We start from the raw sequence: 23,904 nt of genomic DNA, 5'->3' as shown, positions 1-23,904 counted from the left end.
CTAAAGCCCTAAGGCTTTGCTTTCACAGACACCAGCTATTTCTAACAAATTAGAGCTATTTTGTCCTGGCCAAAGCGATAACATATGGGGGGGCTTTATTTGAAAATGTCCTTTACAGTTACTAGACCCCAAATTTCTACAAACTGAATACATTTCATTGTGCATAAAACAGAGATAACTTTTTGCTATCTGCAGTAAAAGTTTAGATTATTACGGAACTGTCCAATTTGGATTTTTAAAATGCTTATAAAATCTTTAAATCATGTAAAAAAGTAATTTATTCTACCTGAAAGAGAAAATTTGAAACCTAAATTCACCTTTTGCTCATAACAGTGGTTACAGGTGCTTTTGATTCTGCATCCTTTTGCAAGAGGGTGATACAGTGAGGTGAGATGCCACCATCTTACCTGTATGTCCATCCTTAGCAGCAGAATACAAGGCAGAATGGCCATCTTCACAGGAGTAATTTATGTCCAGTCCTTCTTCATTAAGCAGCATTGATAATAAAGTGACATTTCCCTGGGCAGCAGCTTGCTGAAGAAGGGTGGGCCTGCCAGCCAGGGGGGCAGGACCACCACTCATTAGCAAAGGGGTTAGGGAGGGTGACCAGCCTGTGGGTTAAAGTGACCCTAGTTAGAGAGTAGGAGCAAGGTCAAGAGACAGATATTACCCACTCCTTTCTGAATTACACACACACAGACACATGAACATGTACCCCTAGAGGATTACGTGGTTTCTAACATTATCAATCTGTTAATATTTACTTTAGCATAAATCTGTACTGTTATTTCAATCTTGTATCTACTGTTAGTTAAATTAACATACATGGTGACAAATTATTTTTAGTCATTAGTCTTGCACAGATAAGTGTTAAAGGGGTGATTGGTTTCAGGAAACTAAGAAAGCTGTCTCGATTTGAAAGTTCAAACACCTCCTCAGGGTTTCAAAACAATTTGAATTTTAAAATTATGTACAGATTTCCTCAATTTTGGGTATCAACTGATAGATATCTTTAGGTATAAGATATAGATAACTCTAAAAAATAGAAATTTTCCTTTTTCTACAATGTTTCCAAGGTACTTAATATAAATTTTACATAAACCACTGAGATGGACCAAATACTGTCAAGGAATCTATTTACATTCCTTGAATTCCCTTATTTGGGAAGAAAAATAATGGGCAGCCAACTTCTATTCAGTGTCAAGAGCTAATAGAAGCACAACATATATAGACTATACCAGCACAAATATTCAATACACAATTTTGAAGACTATGTCATCTGGCCATCTTCACATTTTGCACCAAAAACTTTTCATCAGCCACAAAACAGAACACTCTACCATAGAGTTTTAACAAAAGTCATTAAGAGTTATCATAGAGATTTCTCATCAGTATTTAGCAGCTTTAGAAGAGAATCTGTTAAGTGTGTGAAGTCGGTTGCATATAGCATGGAAAATTTTCTGAATTCTTCCTTGATCAAAAGGCTGTAAAAACAGTAAAGTAAAAATGTTTATTTAACATGATATATAGGTACTTAGTGTATTTTAGGCGTAAATACAATTAACTTTCAAAATAAGTCATTTTTATTTCTTCCTTATGGAGCCCCCAAAACCTGAAAGTTGGTGTGTATATGGGGCATATGTGCACATATTCACTCCTGGGGTACACTTTCTACCTCTGTCTGGTAACATTCTCTGTAGTAAGATACAATAGTGGAGCTTTTATATTCCCTGCACCTTGGTAACAGGATAATATTCTAAGTACATGGGTGTTATATTAATATGTAATAAACTCATAATTGAATCTTGAATTATTGGCCTTAAATTATTTCACTAAGTATTAAAAAAAAGTGCATATCAAAGTATTTCTCAGTATTTTAAAGATTCTTTGGGGGAAAAAAAGCAGTTTCTACAAATGAAACTGCTTATTAAAAACTGGATATTATATCTTCAGAATCAATTATTTGGGTCTCTGAGTAACTTATTGCTTTTACCTTATTAGACTGCAATAACATAAAATTCATTGCTCACAAAATTAAATATTTATCTAAACTTTACGATATTTTCCCATTGATATTCATTAGCTCTTCTTACAAAAGTAAGATTTTTTACTTCATACTTACAAGAAGGCTCCTCTCTGATAACATTTTACCTTTTGTATTTTCTTAAAAACAAAGAAGCCCACAAAAATTAAATCAGTACTTATTAGAAATAGATGATAAACAGAGAAATTATAAACACCAAGGTATGAAACCTTGACTGCAAAGCAAACACAAAAGCAATTCAAACGCATTGGCACTGTGGTCCTCTGTGGAATAGGAGGGACTGTGGCTCATGCTCAGTCAGTCTGTCTGTCTCTCTCCCTTTCCTCCCTCCCGACCTTGACCCCAGTCCCCTTTCTGTCTCTCCCTCTGTCTGTCTCTCTCAATCCCTCTACCTCACCCCAGGGGTCTCAGTTCTTGACACCCTTTTAAGAATATCAACTGGTATATATTAAATGGTTTCCTATTCTTTTGGGCTTTGTTTTCATTTTTCTTTTTTACAATTCTAGACTTTGGGGGACAATTAAAATATAAATATATTTTAACTTTTTTAATGGAAATAGTCCATTATGGAGATAATTTCCTGGGAAACTCCATTTCTAATGTTAAGCTATCTTAAGACAAAATATTTTATTCAAAAATTTTCTCAATCTCTAGACCACTCAAGAGTCTTACAGTTCTGTTACACAAAACTCCAGAAGAATATATATCAATTTTATTTTCTTATTTTAAATACACTTAATAATCTTTTAAAAGTGAAAAATGCTTTATAAATACCAAGTATTCTTAAAGTTTAACTACATTTTTTAATCTCCACTATCATTTCAATTTTCTCCAGCACAGGCAAGCTTAAGTTATTATAATAAATCCTGCTATAAAGATGGGAAAAATAAAACTTCACCATGAGACTTTACTGTTCATTTGAAATTCCGGACAATGATAAAAGTGATAATATTTAGTTGACTGGTTAAGTAATGGTTAAGTAATGATAGAACAGACCTGCAGTCATACAGCTACTTTAATGATGTTAGAAAAAGGTCATTCAGCTTTGCAGTATCATGTGCAAACATTAGTAAAAGTGAGCATCTGGCAGAACGTGCAGTGATGAAGGGAACACACAGAACATGCAATGGCAGAGGAGTGAAGAACAGCTTCTGGCATCAGCTTCAGAGTGTGGAGAAGGTTAATCTCATTCATAGCTCAGATCAATCTCGTTTTCTGACTTAGCCTTTAAGCCAATTAAACATGGAGGATAATTTTTTAAATATATGTTTACCTAAGGAAAAAAATCTGAACCAAATTAAATAAAATGTATCAAACAATAATTTTTTAAAAAAACAGAAACAACGCTTGCAAGGGTATGGAAACTCAGTTGCCTGGGGTGATTTCTGGTTTAGGCTTCTGTTCACCTAACAATTAAAATGTGTTCATTTGACAAGGTCAGCAGCAGCAAGAAATTCTAATTTGTTTATAATTTTAAAGGTTATTTAAAAATTTAACATTTGGCTATAACACTGCTAATCGAGTTAGAGTAATTTACAACACAATTCATTAAAGTGGTATCTTTCGTCATTGCAATTCTCCTCAGTGCTTTCATTTAACCATAATTGTTTATCATACATATAAGCTGACATAGAAACAGATTTTTAGAGTTTGAAAGATCATGGGATCTAGATTTCCAAAGAGGGAGAGGTAGTGAGATGCTATTTGAAAAATTCAACAGGCAATTTTAATACATCTTTTTGGTTTGGAACTATTATTACTTTTTTGGTTCAGTGCTTTCATTTTTAGATGGAAAAACTAATAGCTCAGAGAGAATTTGCTCTGTAGGGTAATACATAGCAAGGAGCAGAAATGGACTAACGTTGCATTTTTATACTCAGTCCAGTGCTTTTTTCATCACCGACATTGGAAAACACATCAACCAGGTATTTGATAGACATGCTCTGTCCCCATGTCCTGCTCTTACCAATCACAATGACATTAGTGGCTATTTACAAGATGCATACCCTTCACTGAGCCTATGTTTTGGCGAGGCACATGCTCACCCAGGCACAGGTAGGTTAGGAAGGAGGATGGGGGGTGCTTCCTAGTTGCAGCGGGCACAGCAGCAAAAATAGGGGCATCTAAATGGAAAACAGGTGAAATCCTATATCTCATTTGGAAAGTTTAGGTTGACCTACATCCACGGTTGAGTTATACACCCCAACTATGTAACTGCAATAACATTTCTATCCCCCAATAGAATGTTCAGTAAATTCTTGCTGATGACTAATAACTTCCACTGCCTCCATTTTCTCCTAATAAACTATATCTTATAATCAAATGACAAAAAAGCTTGTTACCGCACCAAACGCAATCCTGCAGTTCTAAGAATATTTTGGCCAAACTGCAAAATCAGAGAACAGAAAATGAGGAACCAGTTTCACGGATCTTCAGTGACTACTATTTCTTTGGTTCCACTATTTATCCTCTTTTGTTCTCTAGACACAAGCAAAGGTGTTTTTTTCAGAGGAGTTATGGTTCCTTTATCCAAAATCCCATTGTATCCTAGGCAGGGCATTTTAGTGAATAAATAATGGACTAGGAATTCTCTGACTTTAAAGGTTAACTTAAAATCCTGCTGTCAAAAGTTCTTCAGTCACGGATCCTGATTTTAAAGCTTTTCCATGGGAAACAAAGGGCATTTGGAGCTGAACTCTGGAACACAGTAATGACCAAGGCAACTACTGGCAAATCACTAGGGTATAAAGCAAAGATGGCTTTGTATTTTTTAAAAAACTGGCAAAATTCATATATCCCAGGAAGTGTTTTCTGTTTTATAGTCTATGCATTTATGTCAACAGCACTGCCATGTCCCCAAACATTTTTGGAACTTGTGTTTTGCAACTACCTTAAGTCCTTACAGCACATTCTCTGATGCTCCTTGAATGGTAGCAAAAATTCCTCCTTTGAGGGTGGATTTAACTTGTGGCAAAGAGCTAACATCATCTTAGGCCATGAGAAAGGCCATCCAGCTCAGTAATACCATTTTAGATTAAAAAAAAATATGGAATGCTCAATGCCTGGAAAGACATCCCAAAGCAATACCAGAGTCAATTCTAAAGGAAATTTTCAAAATGCTTTAAGCAACAGTAAATTGAAGCAGTAATAGCCCCTCTTTTTGTTCATCACTCATGCTGCTCTAAGCTCAATACCATGCTCTTTGTACGTTATGATATTAAATCCTCCTAACAGCCACCCTCCCCAATATGAGCAGCATAAGCTCCATGTTAAGGATGAGAAAAGTTGCTCAGTTCAAGAAAAATCCCCCAAAACATACAGCTGTCAATGGCAGAGCCTAGATTCCAAGGCAGATCTGACTGACATCAAAGTCCATGCTGTTTCCAATTCCCAATTTTGCCCCTTAAAATATGAATCTAGCCTCTCAAAGAGCTTAATTTCAAGGAGACAGCTTATAATTGGATAAATAAGTCCCATTATAATGCTCTCATTACCTGATAAAATTAGCAAGTACAGTACTACCTGTTTTTCTTATTCCCACGCTTCTCCCTAAATTTTAAATATAACACAGCTCAGATCTTCCTTTAATTCTTAAAGTTCTCTCTCATTAGAACCAACAGTCTCTACTAACCACTAAGATCCTGGGGTAGAAGAGACCCTGCAAAGTTTCAACAGAACTATGACACCGTAACATTATTTTAGAGTCACATTTACTCAGTGAAAGATGAATGCCAATAAAAAGCAATGCTTCCTCTAGCACTATATTAACGAAAGGGAAAAATCCCGTTCTTTATCGATTCTTTGTTCAAGAGTCCCAGATTCGGTGACTTCATAATCCACATCTGCAATGGAAACCTTCTCTAATATAGTCCACATGCTATGTTATCCATCTGTGCTCAAGTGTTAGGAGATGACAGCTCTAAATAACTTCTGAAATAAACTAAACTTAGAACAGAGACTTACAAATATACACACTATTTTTGAGGTTAAAAAAAATAAACACCAAACTGATATTAAAACTTAGGATATACCAATTACAGAACACCTCTAATCAATTTGATAATCCAAGGTTGACTGTAGTGTCAATAACTACTTGAAAGCATTCTTTCAAATGTCATCTCAGAAGGGACAGAACTGACTGTCTGGCGATGGCTCACTAATACTGAAGTCTTCTGAGACAGATATTTAATAAGAAGGACGAGCCCTTCCTCCCATGGAAATGCTCCAGTCTCTCTAAATTAATGGTCTCCATGTGCTCCAAACCACTACTTACAGGTTATTTTTAAAAGAAGACAACACTTAGCATAACAAAACCACAATTCATATAGCAAGATGAATCACCATACCCCGGAGCCTTTAGAGAAAAACACAAAAAAAGAGAGGAAAGAAATAGGGGAAAAAAAGTATCAAATTAAAAAAAACGTTTCAAGGCAATGTGAAGGAAACAAAGGCAAGTGAGAGGACAGGCCACATTCTTAAAGAAGGGTATAACATTCCAATCCCTTTACCTGATGCTGTTACCAGGAGGCTGTCTGAGGCACCTGCTCTACAGGATGAGGCACTAACAGGGTTTATGGAAGAGCGAAAGGCAATGGTGGTGGGAATGACAAGGGAACTTTCTGAACATGCAGGTTGGTTCAGTCCAGGGGTTTCAGCAGGCCAGGCACCCACCTGAGACGTGGCCAGGGCTGAAACGGCACAGCCTGCAGGTGCCACAGTTAAATCTATGGATGGTTTTGGTGGCAGCTGAGGGGAGGAAGACTTAAGGAGATTCTCCTCACTTATTACCCTGTTCCCTTGTGGCAAACTGGAAGGAGGCGAAGCCACAGTTTTGTTATCAACTTTGGCCCCTGCATTGGAGGCCCTGCTGCTATCCATGACAACCTTGAGCTGCGGGTGCGGTGGAGAAGGAGTGTGGGAGAGCCCTGGCTTTTTGGGAGGGATGGGAGGAGGGTTTCCTCTGTCAACTCGTGCGGCACCGGGAGTCTTTAAACTGGTCCGACCGACGGGGGGGTAGGTGCCAACGTCCCCCGTGGGGGGCACTCCAGGTCTCGGGGGCGCTCCCGCTGGGGGGCTCGTAAATCTTGACAGTGCTTGGGTCACAGTATTCCGAGCTAGCTGTTTGGCCACTAGGTTGTCACGACTTGTAGGAGATACATCTCTGGATGGAGGACTTTGGGTGGTGTTCCCGTTTTGGTCTGGGTCATTAGCATTGCCCTGAAATCGAAACCGAGCCGCTTGGATTCGCGGGTTCAGGCCTGGATGCAGAGGCGCGTTGGCACACGGTGAATGTAAACTGTGAGGAGGTGGGGCGGGCGTGTGCCCAGCGGCCGGGGCGGCGGTGCTGGGAAGCGGGGATGCGCTACTGGTTAAATCTGGTGTTGAGCCGCTGCTCGGTCCATTTTCCTCAATTCTGTTTGTGCTTGGAGGTGGGACAGTGGGCAGAGAGGAACCAGTCAAGTCACCGTGGGAAGCCTGCCTGTCGATACCTGGCCTGACCAAGTCGGCACTGGCACACGCATTCCCCTTCGCATTGGCGGAAACTAGGGGGCTTCCCATGGCAGGCTTTACAGGCACGGTCAAAGGTGACTTCTTCACGGGGTCAGTGCTCTCTATCGCTAAGTCTGTCTGGCATGCAACAGATCTTGTCATCAGTCCCTCTGTTCCCACAGATATAGAGACCAAACGTCTATCTTTTGTCTTCCGGGGGAGAGAGAGGCTGGGTTTGCTGTCGTTTCCCCTTTTCAGTTGCTCGATCATCTTCTTCATCTTGTCTATCTCCTCTTTGAGGTCAGTGGTGTGTGCTTCTTCTCGGTGCAGCTTGGCACGAAGCTGTTCCCGCTCTGTGTCAAACTCTGAGAGCTGTTTTTCCATCTGAGCTTCCATTTCTGTGCTTCTTCGTTTCTCAGCAGCGAGTTCCTCTTCTAACGCACTCGTCTTTTTCTTCTCCTCTTCCAGTTTGGCCATCACCTCTTCTAGCTTCTGGGCCTCCTCTAGGACTTTGCCTGAGAGCTGCTTGCACTCCTTGACCAGCATCAGGACCACGTGCTTGTTCTTGCCTCGCTCCTCCTCCAGGCGGGTGGCCAGCTTCTTGTGCTCTTGCTCAAGGGCTTGGAGCTGAAGCTTTTCCATCTCCAGCTGAAACAAATGCACAGGACAGCCCTGATTAATAGGCAGAGGATTCTTTCAGCCAAAGAAGTGGAGAGATTTTTATTAATTTTGTAACAATTACATGGTTTGGGTTAAAGTGCCACGTTTCTGAAATGTGTTGTGAGATGACAGATAATATTTTAGAGACTCATTAAAATGAGAAACTAGATGTAAACCGTTTTACAAAAAACATCTAAATTACAGCAACAGAAAAAAAGTTAATGTATTAAAGTTAACGGTAGAAAAGGAGAATAGTTACCTGATGCTTCAGAATCACAACACAGAGTTTAGCAAGGTCTGCTTTGTAAAAACAGAACTCTGTTAGGGAACTGACTTTTTTTTTTTTAAGGTTTAATGCCTTAAAATTACTCATCTTTGAGGCACTGTTTAATAAAAAGTGCTGAAAACAGAGGACTTCAGTTAATTTCTAAACTCCTATACTTGCTAATCATATTACTTAGTTTTTTGTAAACTTCTTTGAGCTTATGATGGGTTGCTGTAGAAACCATGTAAAATCATATATGAAAGTTCTTTGAACTAATATATAAGAAATATCTTATTAGAAATACAATCAGTATCAGTGAACCCCAAGTCTGACCTCATCTCCTTCAATCCCACTTTGCCCACTTGGCTCCCATGACACTGGTCTCCCCGGTGTTTCTTGAACATCATCCTGCCTCAGCGCCTCTAATCTTGCTGCTCTCTCTGCCGAGAAATTCCACCACCACCCATCACACAGGGCGCCTGCACTGAGGAGTCTGTGCACTGCACAAGGGTGACCGGCTGCAGGGGTGAGAGGGACCGAAATCCAGCTCTGCCTTCTCACCACGTGTCTGCCCAGGCCTGGGGTTGTATCTGTCTGGAAAGAAGGGTGCGTTTTCCTTTAGGAAAAAGGCTCTGTCTGCTCACTGAGCCACAGGTCCCTAGGATTTAGGCTTTCCAAAGCAACATTTGCTTAACTGATCAACATAGAGAAGAAGCTTTTAAAAACTTTTAAACCTCCAGGTGGGTTTTCTAATATGCACAAAAACACCCAACGGCACAAAAGCCTGGCTCTTTTTCTTCCTTCAGGACTCTGCTCAACTGTCACCTTCACAGCGAGGCTGCCCTCACCATCCTGTGGAAGACAACAGTCCTTCCCACCCTTGTACTTATCACTCTTTGGTTAGCACCTGCCTACCTCGACTACAACAGGACTCCACGAGGGCAGGGACTGTGTCTTCTTTGCTGCTGTGTCCCCAAGACCTAGAACAGTCTCTGGCACACAGTGGTGCTTAATAAACTACTGATTGAATGAATGAAATCAACACAGTTCACAAAGACATCAAACTTCCAAAGGCTGATGGACATTTTGGATACGAAGGCCTTACAGATGCACTATTCTAACATGTTCACCCAGGTTTCCCACTTCTCTCCAGGAAACATCTGCCATGAGGTGCTTGTGAGGGATACATCCCAAGCTGGGCTGTAGTCGTCAGGCCGGTCCACACGCCTTACCTTCTCAACTAGAGAAACTTTCCCTTGGTGGTCCTTACAGTTTAAGGTTAAAGTAGATCTACCTGATGAAAGACATGGAAAGGACTCCCGCAACCCCCAGATGTTAAACACAAATATACTCTCAAGAGAGACAGGGATTATTCAAGCCAGTTCCAAGTCATCAGTGACAGAGGAAGGAAACGCTCGCATGTGATCCATCAGTTGAGAACGTGCTCCTGTTCCTCACCGTGAAATCCATTCCCCTCAGTCACGCACGAGACCAAAAGCAGAGAACGGCTCACTGCCCAACCAGCAGTCAGAGGTATGATTCACTTACTTTGGGATTCTTCCTGCTTTGAGGAAGTCGCCGAATAGCAATGCAATGGGTCCTATAAAGAGGTGATCAGGAATACAGATAATTCCCCAAGAATAATTAGAGACAACTATCCATACACATACACTCTACTCTATGAAATTTGGGGGTGACTTCATAAGTAGATTACGTAAGATTTGGGAAACAATAGTGCTGTCCTATACTAGATGTATATGTATATTTTATTCATCTGGGTGCCTCACAGAAAATTGGACTTATTAATAGCTAAAGCACTTTTAACTCTTCTAAATGCATCAGGCGATAGGTTACTATGGAAGGCATACAGAAAATCAGAGCTATAAAGAAAATATTAAATATGTTTTGTATTACCCCCTCCCCTTCCAAATTCTTATAGCAACGTAGGAAAAAGCACATATAGGGTAAATTTTCAGGTTATTTTTAAAATATGATTTTCCTAATTTATCTCTGAAGGTGGAAAAAAAAGTTTTCTTGTAGAATTTAAGGGCTACCTGCACTTTATAAAACAACTAACTAGAGGCCAAGTTGGCGATTTCCCTGATGTCATCCAGTTATTCCATGTCAGGATCCCAGCACTCATTCAGGTCTCCAACTGTCTCAAGTTTTTCCCACCACATCACACACGCTGCCCATAGTATTTCTATACTATGGGTCATCACACTTTATTTTATTTTTTGCAGTACGTGGCCCTCTCACTGTTGGGGCCTCTCCTGTCGCGGAGCACAGGCTCCGGACACGCAGGCTCAGTGGCCATGGCTCACGGGCCCAGCCGCTCTGCGGCATGTGGGATCTTCCCGGACCGGGGCACGAACCCGCGTCCCCTGCATCGGCAGGCGGACTCTCAACCACTGCGCCACCAGGGAAGCCCCACACTTTATTTTTGAAATAACTTTCATCTTACATTTTAGGATCAAATTAAAGACTTCCAATAGGAGATCAACTCAACTAATCTCAGATATTTATACAGAAGACTATACTCCTATAAAAGCACCCATAATTCTTCTGCATCTTTGTCCTTCCATCATTCGTGCCTTATAAATCTGATCTCGGAGGAACATGAGTCTTTTTAATCTCACTACAGATAGCAAAGCACAGAGGAAACCACATAACCATGCACCTACAACACATGGTTCCAAACTCAATTGAGCTCTGAGCCCCAGTCATCAATCACTCTGCCTAACTCTGTTTAGCCTCCTCTACCGTTTACTACGTCAGGGAATATTTAAACCTCTGCTACTCTCCCCAATACTTCACCCAATGACAACTCAAGAGACTCTCAGTCTACCCTAATAGACTCTTTTATCAAGAAAATTCAGACTAACTCACTCCCTCTACATCCTGTCTCGTCCCTTAAGCTTTTTTATAGCCACTCCAATCCATATGTCCTTCCCTTCACTCTAAGGGAGAGAGGTTTCCATCTGCTGAAGGTCAGACTTTCTTCAACATTTAACTTCATTACTCCCTGTCACCTCTGACTTGCTCCATCAGTGATCACACTGCTCTTTATAAATATTAAATGTCTTCCTCTCTATCAGCTCCTTCCAATCAGTATATAAACATATTCCCATACTTAAAAACTAATTTTTATATTTAAAAAAATTCCTTGACTATTCTGGCCCAGAGACAAAGTTCTTGTCCTTGAAAGAGTAAGAACTATAGTACTAAGTTCTAATCCCAACTTCTTGGCCGTGTCACCTTGATAAGTTTTCCCTCTAAAGATCAGTTCTGTTTGGTTCTCTTATCTGCACAACAGAGCAATGACAGTCATTACATTATAGGATTAAATGAGGCAAACACATGTCAAGTATCTACCACTGTGCCTGGCACTAAAAAATGTTAAGTTTTCATTTCACAACATAATAACTATTTGTGCTATTTAAAAATGTCAGTTTTACACAGTGTTTTTCCTCTGAAAACACATTTAACAGGCAAACAAAGATCTAGAGAGCTGACCATATTAAACATACAGATGATGTTTTTTATAAGTTTGATAGCAATTATAATATAACAATGCAAAGTACATCAGAGAAAGTTCCACTACCAGGAATGGTGAAACAACTTTTATTAGACTATCTTCTCCTGCAGGTAATAACGATAAACATTTGATAACATATTAAGAAAATAACTATTTGAAGGCTCTGGAGAGCAATAAAAGTGATAAAAATAGGAGAGGAGTACACCTTCCCATTAGGAAGAAGTCAACAGCACTGGATGAGATTTCCCCTTGTAGAGCTTTTCAAGTGAGGGCTATTCCCTGTGCTGATAGCTCTGGCAGCAGGAGCTCAAGCACAAAGCACCCCTTACAGTGGCCTGAGGAGCCAGAGGATGAAAGCAACTGGAGCCACTGCAACTAACCTCACCAGCATCACTGGTTAACTCTTGAATTATACATTTGTAGAAGAGATTCCATACTGAATGACAGAGGTGGCTGCTGAATGGAGAACTGAGCAAATACTTCAGCTGTTGCCAACTGCAAAAAGCCAGAGTTCAGAGTATGAATCTAACCAGGTTAACTACTTACTAGAAATACACTCTTCAGAAGATAACAGAATCCACAGTCTCTGTACCACATCATCCATAATGTCTAGTATGCAATAAAAAGTTACTGGGCATGCAAAAACGTATTTTAGGTGATCCACTGTCAAGAGAAATGTACTCAAACAGAAACTGATCTTAAGATGATCTACACTGGAATTCGCAAACAAGAATCTTAAAGCAGCCATTTTCTAAGAAAATATAGTTGCAGTGACTGAACAGGATAGGAGTCTTAGCATAGAAATGCAAACTAGAAACAAATGGAAAGTCTAGAACTGAAAAGCATAATATCTAAAATGAAAAAAAAGTTGACTGAATGAGCTTAATAGAAGATTTGAGAGAGGAAAACTTAAAAAGAAAAGAAAAAAAAATGAATTTGAAAACAGAGCAAAATAAAGTATCCAATTTGAGGAACATAGAAAAGAAGACCGAAAAAGTGAAGAGCACTTCAGTGACCTGTAGGACAATATAAAGTGGTCTAAATTCCACATAACTGGATTTCCAAAGGGTGAAGAAAGAGAGAATGGGGAAGAAAAATATATTAAAAGAAAAAAATGGCCCCCAAATTCACAAATTTGGTAGAAAACAAACTTACATATCCATGAAGCTCAGAAATCCCAAAACAGGATAAAGAAAACCATACCTAGGCACATCAGAGTAAAAGTGATGAAAACAAAGATAAGAAATGGTATTGAAAGCAGCCAGAGAAAAAGACACATTACATACAGAGAAACTATAATATAAATGATGGGTGAATTATTATCTCCAAAATACATGAAGTGAGAACTGACAGAAGGGAGAAAGACAAATCTATAACAATTTTCTCTCACCTAGATTTAAAAATCAGCGAGAATACACTAGCTCCGAATAACACTATGAAAATCACCTGGCCTGACGCTATGGAACAGAATACCCTAGGACTACAGATGATGCAGTCTTTCCAGATGCCCTTGCTGAGCTATTAAAAACCACCAAAAAATTACAAAAGACTAAAATGTTACAGAATATGTTCTCTGACCACAGCAGAATTAAACTGTAAATAAATCACAATAAGATATTAATAATACCCCAAAATTCAAAAATAAAACAGTTCTAAATAGTACAAAAGTTTAAGAAGAAATCACAAAGGAAGTTAGAATATACTTTGGGCTGATTGAAAATAAAAAATATCAAAATTTGTGGGATGCAGTGAAAGAGGAGTATTTAAAGGCAGATAAAGTAGAGGATACAGACAAACTTATATCTTTAATTGCTTACATTAGAAGAGTTTTCTCCCAAAGAAGACATACAGATGGCCAATAGGCACATGAAAAGGTGCTCATCACCACTAATTAGAGAAATGCAAATCAAAACTACAATGAGGTATCACCTCACACCAGTCAGAAAGGATATCATTAAAAAGTCTACAAATAATAAATGCTGAAGAGCATGTGGAAAAAAGGGAACCCTCTTACACTGTTGGTGGGAATGTAAATTGGTGCAGCCACTATGGAGAACAGTATGGAGGTTCCTCAAAAAACTAAAAAGAGAGTTGCCATAGGACCCAGCAATCCCACTCCTGGGCATATACCCAGACAAAACTATATTTTGAAAAGATACATGCACCCCTATGTTCACAGCAGCACTATTTACAATAACCAAGACATGGAAGCAACCTAAATGTCCATCGACAGATGAATAAAGAAGATATGGTGTGTGTGTATATATATATACACATACATACACACAATGGAATATTACTCAGCCATTAAAAAGAATGAAATAATGCCACTTGCAACAACATGGATGGACCTAGAGATTATCATACTAAGTGAAGTCAGAAAGAGAAAGATAAATACCATATGATATCACTTATATGTGCAATCTAAAATACGACACAAATGAACCTGTCTACAAAACAAAAACAGACTCACAGATATAGAAAACAGATTTGTGTTTGCTGGGAGTGGGGAAGTGGGTGGGGGTGGAGGATTGGAGTTTGGAATTAGCAGATGCAAACTATTATATACAGGATGGATAAACAACAAGGTCCTATTGTAGATCACAGGGAACTATATTCAATATCCTGTGATAAGCCATAATGGAAAAGAATATATAAATCTATAACTGAGTCACTTTGCTGTACAGAAGAAATTAAACACAACATTGTAAATCAACTATACTTCAATAAAATTTTTTAAAAAACAAGAGTTGTCTCAAATCAATCATCTAAGTGTTACCTTAAGAAGCGAGGAAAAGTTAGGTGAATGAAAGACAAAGTAAAAGGAAAGAAATAAAGGTAAAAACCAATGAAATACAAGAGACAAATGATAGAGAAATTAACAAGGCCAAAAGTTTTTCAAATAAAATATCATTAATATTGTTAAACATTTAAAGAACAGATTAAGAAACATAGAAAAACACAAATTACAAATAAAAGGAATAAAGGATGGGGTACCACTATGGAATGAATATTAAAAGGATAATAATGAAAACCCTGTGCCAATAAATTCAACAAATCAAATTCCTCTGAAACACACGTCTTTCAGAATTGACATAAAATGGAATAAAAGATTGAAATAGCTTTATATCTTTATGAGAAACTGAATTCACAAATAAAAATTTTCCCCTAAAGAAAACCTCTAATTCATATGGATTTACTAGTGACTTCTACCAAACATTAAAGAAAGCCAAACTCATACATGTCCTTTCAGAAAATAAAGAAGGAAATGCTTCCATTTTCCTTTATGAATCCAGGATTACTTTCATATCAAAACCAGTCAAGTATTATTTTTAAATTTACAGAAAAATTATCACTCATGAACACACACAAAAACTCCTTAGCAAAACATAGGCAAACTGAATCCAGCAATATTTAAAAAGAGTAATAAAAGGTGACCCACTAAAGTTCACCTCAGGAATCCAAGTTGGTTGAATATTTGAAAATCAATTAGTGTGATTCATCATATTAAAAGAATAAAGTGCAAAACCATGACTACAGCAATAGATGAAGATAAACCATTTTGCAAAATTCAAAACTCAATCATGATAAAAACCACTCAACATAGAATGAAACCTTAATGAGATAAAGGGCATCTATAACAAAGTATAGCTAACATCATACTTAACCATGAAACAGACTGTTTCCTCCCTAAGTAAAGGAAAAGCCTCTGAAGTCTGCTCTCAGTATTTCTGTTCAACATTGTATTGGAGGTTCTGGTCAGCGCAATTATGGGGGAAAAAAGGAAAAGAGGAAGGCAGGCAATTTGGAAAGGAAAAAGTAAAATGGGTTCTGTTCATAGGTAACATGCTTGTTTACCTACAAAATCATATAAAATATACAAAACAACTGCTAAAACTGATAAGCAAGATTAGCAAGATCACAGGATACAATGTCAACACACAAAAAATCAATTGAATACCTGTATACTAGCAACAAATGTTTGGCAAAAAATTAATTGTGTTTATAATAGCATCAAATATTTAGAAATAAACCCAACAAAAGACATTTAAGACTACTAAACTAAAAATAGTAAAACACTGCTAAAAGAAACAATGAAGACCTGAAAAAAATGAAGAAAAATACTATAATCATGGGTTGGAAGACTCAATTTTGTTAAAGATGCCAATTCTCAACATATTAAAGGGTCAATGAAACTTCAATCCCTGAAAACTTTCAGAGAAACCAGCAAACTGATTTTAAATTTTTATGGAAATGCAAACGACCTAGAACAGCCAAAACAATTTTTATAAAGAATAACAAAGTTGAAAGACTTGTGGTTTGTGCATTTAAGGCTCATTATTTAACTACAGTCATCATTTACCTGAAGTTGAAGTATAGAGGTAAGACTAATCCATGATGAGAAAATCAGAAGAGTGTTCAGTGGCTGCCTGAAGTGGGGGAGGGATTTATGGAGAAGACACTCCAGGAAACTCTCTATGGTAATGGATACATTTTCTATCTTGTAAGGGGTACAGCTTACACAAGTATATGCATTTTAAAAACATCAATTTGTGTGCTTAAGATGTAAATTTCACTTTAATGTAAATATCTCTTTAAAAGCTATAAACAATAGTAAATTCCAGGTTTGCGTGTTTGCTTTTTATAGTGCTATGGATTAATAATTCTGAAACTACTCTCTGTGTGTTCTAGGCTGGAGTACATGAGTAATATATTTAAGTATAATGGGTTCCAGCTTTCTCACTGTTGGAGAAGTTAGTTTTAAATAGAGAAAGGATAAGAGTGTACTCCCTATGGTTTTGGATTAGAATCAGAGGTGTCAATATAAGTATGAACTCATGGTTTCACACAGACAGAACTATAAATAAATAAAATATAGATTTGTGTGTATATGAAATATATGTATAAATATGATAATTATAATTTCCTAGCTTTAGTTTCATTTCTAAACACCATTTTCCATTAAAAAGGAATGGAAGTAACAGCTTCTGGGAGTAAGAGCTAACTGCAGGGGTTGGGAAAAGAAAAGTGTACGATGAGCCTGCAAGAAAAAAAATACCTTGCTGTAACAAAATAAGGAAGTGCTCAAAGGATGATGGGAATATATCAAAAGGAGTAGCTTGAAAGGGCTCTCACTGGCCAAATCTGGGACAATTTTGAGCAGTGATCCACGGACTGTGGATCTGATGGGTAGGGGTAGGAACAGACACCCCCAACTAAACTGCACACTGCGGAGAATATAAAGGAACCACAGCCTCTTGTGCATAAAGACTACCGAGTTCCAGCTGACTCTGTTCTACTATTGTCCAATTTATACCTACTCACAACCACTTCCAAGTAATGGCTGAAGGGGAATTTTGCATGGAGCAGTATTACCAAAGCCTTCTGCAAAAAGCAGCGGATTATGTGGAAGAGCTTAGAAGAACTAACACGACTTCACTGGTAGTGAGGAAGTGGGTGGTTGCTCCAAGAACAGCACCCAGACTGGGAGCTCTGAATGAAGGGAGCACCAAACAACTGTCTTTCCAGAATGAAAGGAAAAGCTCTATAGGTGGAACAGAGCAGCAATGTAAAGGCGATCAGTTCTAAATCAAAGTGTAAAAGAGAGAGGCAAGCAATTATGGTCATTTGTAAAATAAGAAAGCAGACTACGTGTCTGTCACAACCACAAAATATTCTTATGACATTTTATTATATTCTTTATTACTCCCTCACGTGTTTTAACACTCACTGCATCCTTGTCCTCTTTGCCACACGGTCACCCTCACTGGCACCTGCCCAATCCCGGTAAACAAATACATAACGATGAAATATACTGAGATTTTCTTCTTTATAGGGGCTGGAGCTACCAGTCAGCAGTTGGGCTCTGTAGTTCTCATCTGCCCCTTCCTCTTTTTTTTTTTTTTAAACATCTTTATTGGAGTATAATTGCTTTACAATAGTGTGTTAGTTTCTGCTGTATAACAAAGTGAGTCCTATATCTCCATATCCCCTCCCTCTTGCATCTCCCTCCCACCCTCCCTATCCCACCCCTCTAAAATAATGGTTCTCATGAACCTAGCGGCAGGACAAGAATAAAGACGCAGACATAGAGAATGGACTTGAGGACATGGGAAAGGGGAAGGGTAAATTGGGACGAAGTGCCCCTTCCTCTTGATCTAGTTTCAAAAGAGAGAAGGGAAGACATGGATGAGGCAAGTTGTTCTCTCCTCTAAATCCCTGCTCAGAGCTGCAGACCTCAGTCTCCAGCTCCCCTTAATGCCCACTCTGCAGTGCTCCTGGGGAGTCCAAATGCATCTTGAAACGTAATAATGAGTCATACAAAAAAGACTCAGGGGCTTCCCTGGTGGCGCAGTGGTTGAGAGTCCGCCTGCCGATGCAGGGGACACGGGTTCGTGCCCTGGCCCGGGAGGATCCCACATGCCGCGGAGAGGCTGGGCCCGTGAGCCATGGCCGCTGAGCCTGCGCGTCCGGAGCCTGTGCTCCGCAACGGGAGAGGCCACAACAGTGAGAGACCCGCTTACCGCAAAAAAAAAAAAAAAAAAAAAAAAAAGCCTCAGGAAGGAGCTAAAAACAATCATTCATGTACAAAGCATCCTAAACATTCTTCCTAAAAATGTTATTTTAGCTGTTTCTCTACCATGTTATCCTTGAATGAAAATCATGAAAACAATTTAAAATTAAATTATATTTGTATGTTATAACCATTATATAATGAAGTAGAAAACAGTGAATACAAACGGCAAAACAAATTACAATTATTTATAATGGGAAGAAAAAGGCATATGAAATAAACAAAACACATATTTTGATTGCTCTTTTCTCGTCCATTTGTCATTTCTTTGGTCGTCTAGCACCTGAAACTCCTTCCTATGTCAGGAGAATTCTCCACCTCTGGTTCTCTCCTATAGTAGTTAAATATGGCCAATAGTTGCTTTCCCAGTCTTGTAGCTAAGGACAGGGCATGGGGCCTAAGGGTGGCCAATCAAATGCACCTGCTCTTAGGCTTCAACTAGGAAATGAGTAATGCAAAGAAGCAGGGCAAGAGGAGGCACCACTCAAGACCCAGAGCAGTGAATGGCAGTGGTGCTGTCTGGCATCAACAAACTTCAGTATCTAGCTCTCAGCAGACGGATCAGCCACGGCAGACTAGATCTACGGTGAGCATTTGTCAGTGATGCTGGCTGGTACAAGCTTGTCCCCTAGTTCTCCCAGCCATGCTCTACCATGCTGTAAGCGAACAAATAAATGCTGTTTCTGCTTAACTCAAGAATACTGGATTCACTTGCTCGCAACTACAAATTCTGCCTGACACAGCTACCAGCATGCAACTGACCACATCATACTGAGCGGCCGCCTAGAAGGAGCTCTGTCTAATACACAGAACTACATTTAGTTTTTCCTCTGGTGAAAAAAACTGTCCCCTTCTGAATTTCCTAGTTGTTATTTTGGCTTCTTTCTTTTAAAGGCTCTGATCAAATTAAAAGATCTTTCCTATCTCAGGGCTAGAAATTATACTATGTATGAATAAAATGACCGAAAATAAATTAGAAAAGAAGCTGTATTAACAGATTGTGCATAAGATAAATAATAAAAACCCAAATAACAAGCACCCTAGGTTACTGGTTCTAAACGGGGGAGTGTATTACCGGAGGCAAAGTTCCCCATGATGATTACTCATTAGCTTATTCAAAGTGGCTTGAGGCTCAGGCCATTTGCCAAATTGACTCTTGCCCAAATTTTCCTGGCACACAAATTACCAAACAGTTAACCCTCCTATTAGTAGTCTCAGCAGGAACCAACGCATCAATGAGCACGAAGTCTCTTCTCCCGCCTTGAGAGGGCAACCAGAGCAGTGTTCAGGCCAAATGTCTTAGAATCACCACAGAGCTATGCCCAGTGTCAGATAATAAATACTTGATTGTAGATAATGGGAACTTTGCTTTCCCTGACTTTTGCTGTGGCAGTGATTTAAAGACCTGGACTCATTTAAAATAATGGATTTTTGTGTCTTAATGCTTTTAGATTTCTAAAGCTCCAATTTACTCTACATGCAAGAGAACTGAAGATGTTTGGTTAATATATTTAATTTCAAGAGTAAAGGTGACAGGTAATTTTGTTGCTAAAATGACTTTGTTGTTACTGGCCTTATTAGCTGCTCTAATACTTTCTTTAAATAAAGACTTGGGATAAGAGTACAAACTGTAACTCTTCTCACATGCTACAGTCTACCGTAATAGAATATCCTTTAGGGACAAAGGGTAGCACTGCCTCTCAGACAGACCCTTCACTGAGACTGCACAGCCAGTGAATTTGGCCATAAAGGACCCCTGTATCCCCATTATAGGCGGGAGACAGATCACTGGCTCATTTCATACTAGCCTCTCAGGACCCCTAGGACAGAAACAATTTCCTTTCACTTCCAGCCAGGTTGGAAATGACCCAGTCATTCAGAAATAAACAGGATGTAAGCTGATTTAAAAAAAATCAACTAGATAATAAAATCTTTGATTCAACTCGAAATGAATTTCTTTTTTTCTCTCCTATAAGAGGAATGATAGATACAATGCAAAACAAGTAAAATTTAGGAAAGCATGCATTTTATGTATTGAACGAAAACTACAATAAAAAAATATTTTCTTGATTTTTGATAACACAGCATAAAACCGAGCAGATGTACTTTATCATGAAATAGCTCATTTGACACATTAAGAACATAATTGAAACGTGTCTCATCCAAGACATACAAATGAGTTTTAGTGACATCAGCGGAAACACACTGGCTCTTGCTTATGCGGTTTGTGGGGATTTTTGAAAAGCTCCAGAGACCTCAGTGGTTGTCTGCAGGGCTTTGTAGAGGGTGTGCGGAGTCCAGTGTAAAATTGTGTGATTCGGTCTCCCAGGCAGGGAAGGCCTTCTATTCTTTACTATTTTACCCAGTGCTTTAGTTTTCTACCCTGTGGCATACTGAGCAGAAGGTTTGCTTTTATTCAACACCTATACCAGAATGCTGGCATATATACATTAATGCAAGGATACAATTACAGGGAGAAAACCTACACATTCAATGACAGTATCATAGACATTTATACAGTATAGTGCATTCAGGTTAATTGTTAACCAGGTGTTAAATGTGAGCTATAATAAGTTCTCTGAAAAGGACAAACAGAAGAAACATTTTAATTTATGCTTTAATAATGGTTGGAAGAACATGTTACTTTTAATTCTAGTAATTAGACATCATTACCTTCTCTGATTTCCTCTCTTTTCTAATAAAGGGAATCAGTAGTCTCAGCAGCATATCGGAAGGACAAAATTTAAACTTCTATTTACTTATGGCTGATCGCAGTAAGCTTTTATCACTTAGGAATCTTTGAAGCACGTGTTCATGTGCAATAATATGTATGTGTGTGGTGCGGGAGGTGAGGAGGGGGGAGGAGGCTGGTTTAAATGAAACACATGTGAATAGGAGCCTGGAGGTCTGCAGCAGACACACCATCAGACCCCAGAGGTGAGTCTGAGATGAACCAGAACTTCAAGATGACATGTTGTGAGACTGCGTATACTATGCAAACTTTCATTCTATTCTCGTATTATTTTCATTTTCAAAAAAAAATAATTTCTAGTTGCAAAGAAATACTGGAGACAAAAGTTGGATAAACTAAGTTGGGGATGCCACCATATGATCAGTCCTGGTTGCATTACTGGATCACTCATCTAACAGTTAAGCATGTCTTAGGGCACTAGAAAAGGGAAATCCATCCCCTCCAAAAAAAAATCCATTATTTTAATGAAAGCATCACAGTAAATATTATGGGAAACATAATTTGTCATACTTCTTTTATGATTTAGTGTTATATTTATTTTGAGTTACATTTGAGAAGGGCCACCAGAATTTGTCAGTAGTTTGAATTTCTAAGTCCCTATCCCAACTCTTCTTGAAAATATTTAAGAACAAAACAACAACCTCAGAGATGGTCTCTTCATTCTACACTGTGTTATGGGAAAAAGAATTGTTTGAAAGTCTCAATACCTTCTTTTGTCTGCTCTCTGCAGCAGCCAGTTGTGTGGACATCCTTTCTTGCATTTTTCTGCAGTGGGCCATGACTGCTTCGAGGATGGAGAGGGGGTTGGTACAAACTGGCTTCTTCTCTTTATCGCCAGCACCTGCTTCATAGTCTCTCTGCAGTGCCAGGAATGGGTCATTTAAATTAAATCTCCCATACCGTTCCTGGATAAATACCTCCTTCCTGCGAGCCTAGAACAAAATCAGAGGAATGTATTCAAGAAAGAAATGAAAATATACAGAAGGCTATTTATACGAAGGTTCTATGATTACTGCTCCAAATGGTATTCACAACTGTCATGAGTAATAGCTTACATGGGATGTCAGGTGGTGAGTGAGAGGTAAGGGGACTGTGACCCCAAAGCCTGACCAGCCTGCCATGCCACTCAGTCTACTTTCAAATTTTCTTCCTTTGGAATATTGTCTTTTAAATTACAAAAGCTGCAAATACAGTTTTTCCCATGACGCCTACTCCTTCAAGGATCTGAATTTTAGGTACAGTCTGTTCTCATTTAGAGTAAAATAAAAAATACCAACAACAAAATAACTTTTAGCAAAAATTCAAAAACAAAATAATATGTTTATCGAACTTACATTACACATAATCCTCGTCACGTTAAATCACAAACTATAAATCTCCAAGTTTTATACAGACAGAAAGAATTTTATAAATATTTGAGGAAGAAAATATTTCATGAATTTTTTATGTCAAAAATCACAATATTCACATTTTGTGAAGTGTAACCAACTACAAAAAAAAACCTCCAGAAAATTAGGAAGATGTAAATGTCTTCTCATCATTGAAGGACATTAAAATATAGTTCACAGAGTCCCAGGAAAGAACATAGCCTCATTTTACTTTAAATGTCAGTCCATCAGCGTTGAAGTAAATTTCACATCCACTCGGCACTAAATGCAATTTTCTATAATTAGCCTACAGTGAATGGCCTTTGCATAATATGGAAAATAGCAGTAGAAATGTATTGAAAACAAGCAACAGTTTCCTAACTCAGGTCATTTGGAATAGCTACCAGAAAAAATTATTCTATGTCACTGCCAGTGGAAAAACTAAATTACAGTAAATCAAGCTTAACTGTCCAAAATGTTAAACATGCTTTCTGAAGAAATATTACATACATTTCCTTAATTTAAAGGCAACTGCGTTGACTAACTCAACTTTTCCATTTTAAGACCACTATCAGCAAGCCAAAAACTAGATAAACACAAGTGCAAAACTGGGAAAATCTAATGTTTCTTCTCCTATTACCAAATTAGATTAGGAAATACAATTTAAGAAAAGTCCAATTTCGCCATAAATTTAAGCTAGCTTTCAGAGGATCATTTTACACTTAAAAGTCAAAGTGGTTTATGAATCAAAAAGCATTTCGTATTTCTAGATTCTTCAAATTCAATTATGTAATCGATAAGCTGAATAAGTTTCACTTCAGAGATGCAATTACAAAAGCAATTTCATTCTGTCCTTCACTTTTCTGTTAATTTTTATTCAATGCAGTAGTTCATCCCCCACCTCTGGATGAAAACTTGGGATAGCCCCCATGGTTTTTCTAATTACTTTTATCTAATACAATTCCTATAGTCACTTTAAAATATAAAACTCTCAATTTGGTTATTAGAATATCCAACTTCAGTGGTATGATGGCTTCCCTTCCCCAGCTAAGATCTGCACCACTTGGGAAGGAAGCGTTTAAGAAAACCCCTCTTGGGCTTCCCTGGTGGCGCAGTGGTTGAGAGTCCGCCTGCCGATGCAGGGGACACGGGTTCGTGCCCCGGTCCGGGAAGATCCCACATGCCGCAGAGTGGCTGGGCCCGTGAGCCATGGC

General features: G+C 38.6%; 1 protein-coding gene across 2 annotated transcripts in view; it reads right to left on the bottom strand.

Annotated features, from left to right (window-relative positions):
- The window catches only part of CTTNBP2 (cortactin binding protein 2), a 154,264-nt gene that overhangs the window by 73,304 nt on the left and 57,056 nt on the right, over positions 1-23,904 (bottom strand). The window contains exons 3-5 of one of the 2 annotated variants that reach the window (XM_004269849.3): positions 22,031-22,255; positions 6,553-8,182; positions 408-611 (exon numbers count right to left, since the gene is read on the bottom strand). In XM_004269849.3, coding sequence (XP_004269897.1) covers positions 408-611; positions 6,553-8,182; positions 22,031-22,255 — 2,059 coding nt within the window. Of the gene's footprint in view, positions 1-407; positions 612-6,552; positions 8,183-22,030; positions 22,256-23,904 lie in introns of those variants that run through there. The other variant, XM_033428227.2, reaches the window with a different exon arrangement.

The sequence above is a fragment of the Orcinus orca genome, chromosome 9 (genome assembly GCF_937001465.1).
Source record: "Orcinus orca chromosome 9, mOrcOrc1.1, whole genome shotgun sequence".
Lineage (NCBI taxonomy): Eukaryota > Metazoa > Chordata > Mammalia > Artiodactyla > Delphinidae > Orcinus > Orcinus orca.
The sequence above is the reverse complement of the archived record's forward strand: the minus strand, read 5'-3'. Positions and strand labels throughout refer to the sequence as shown.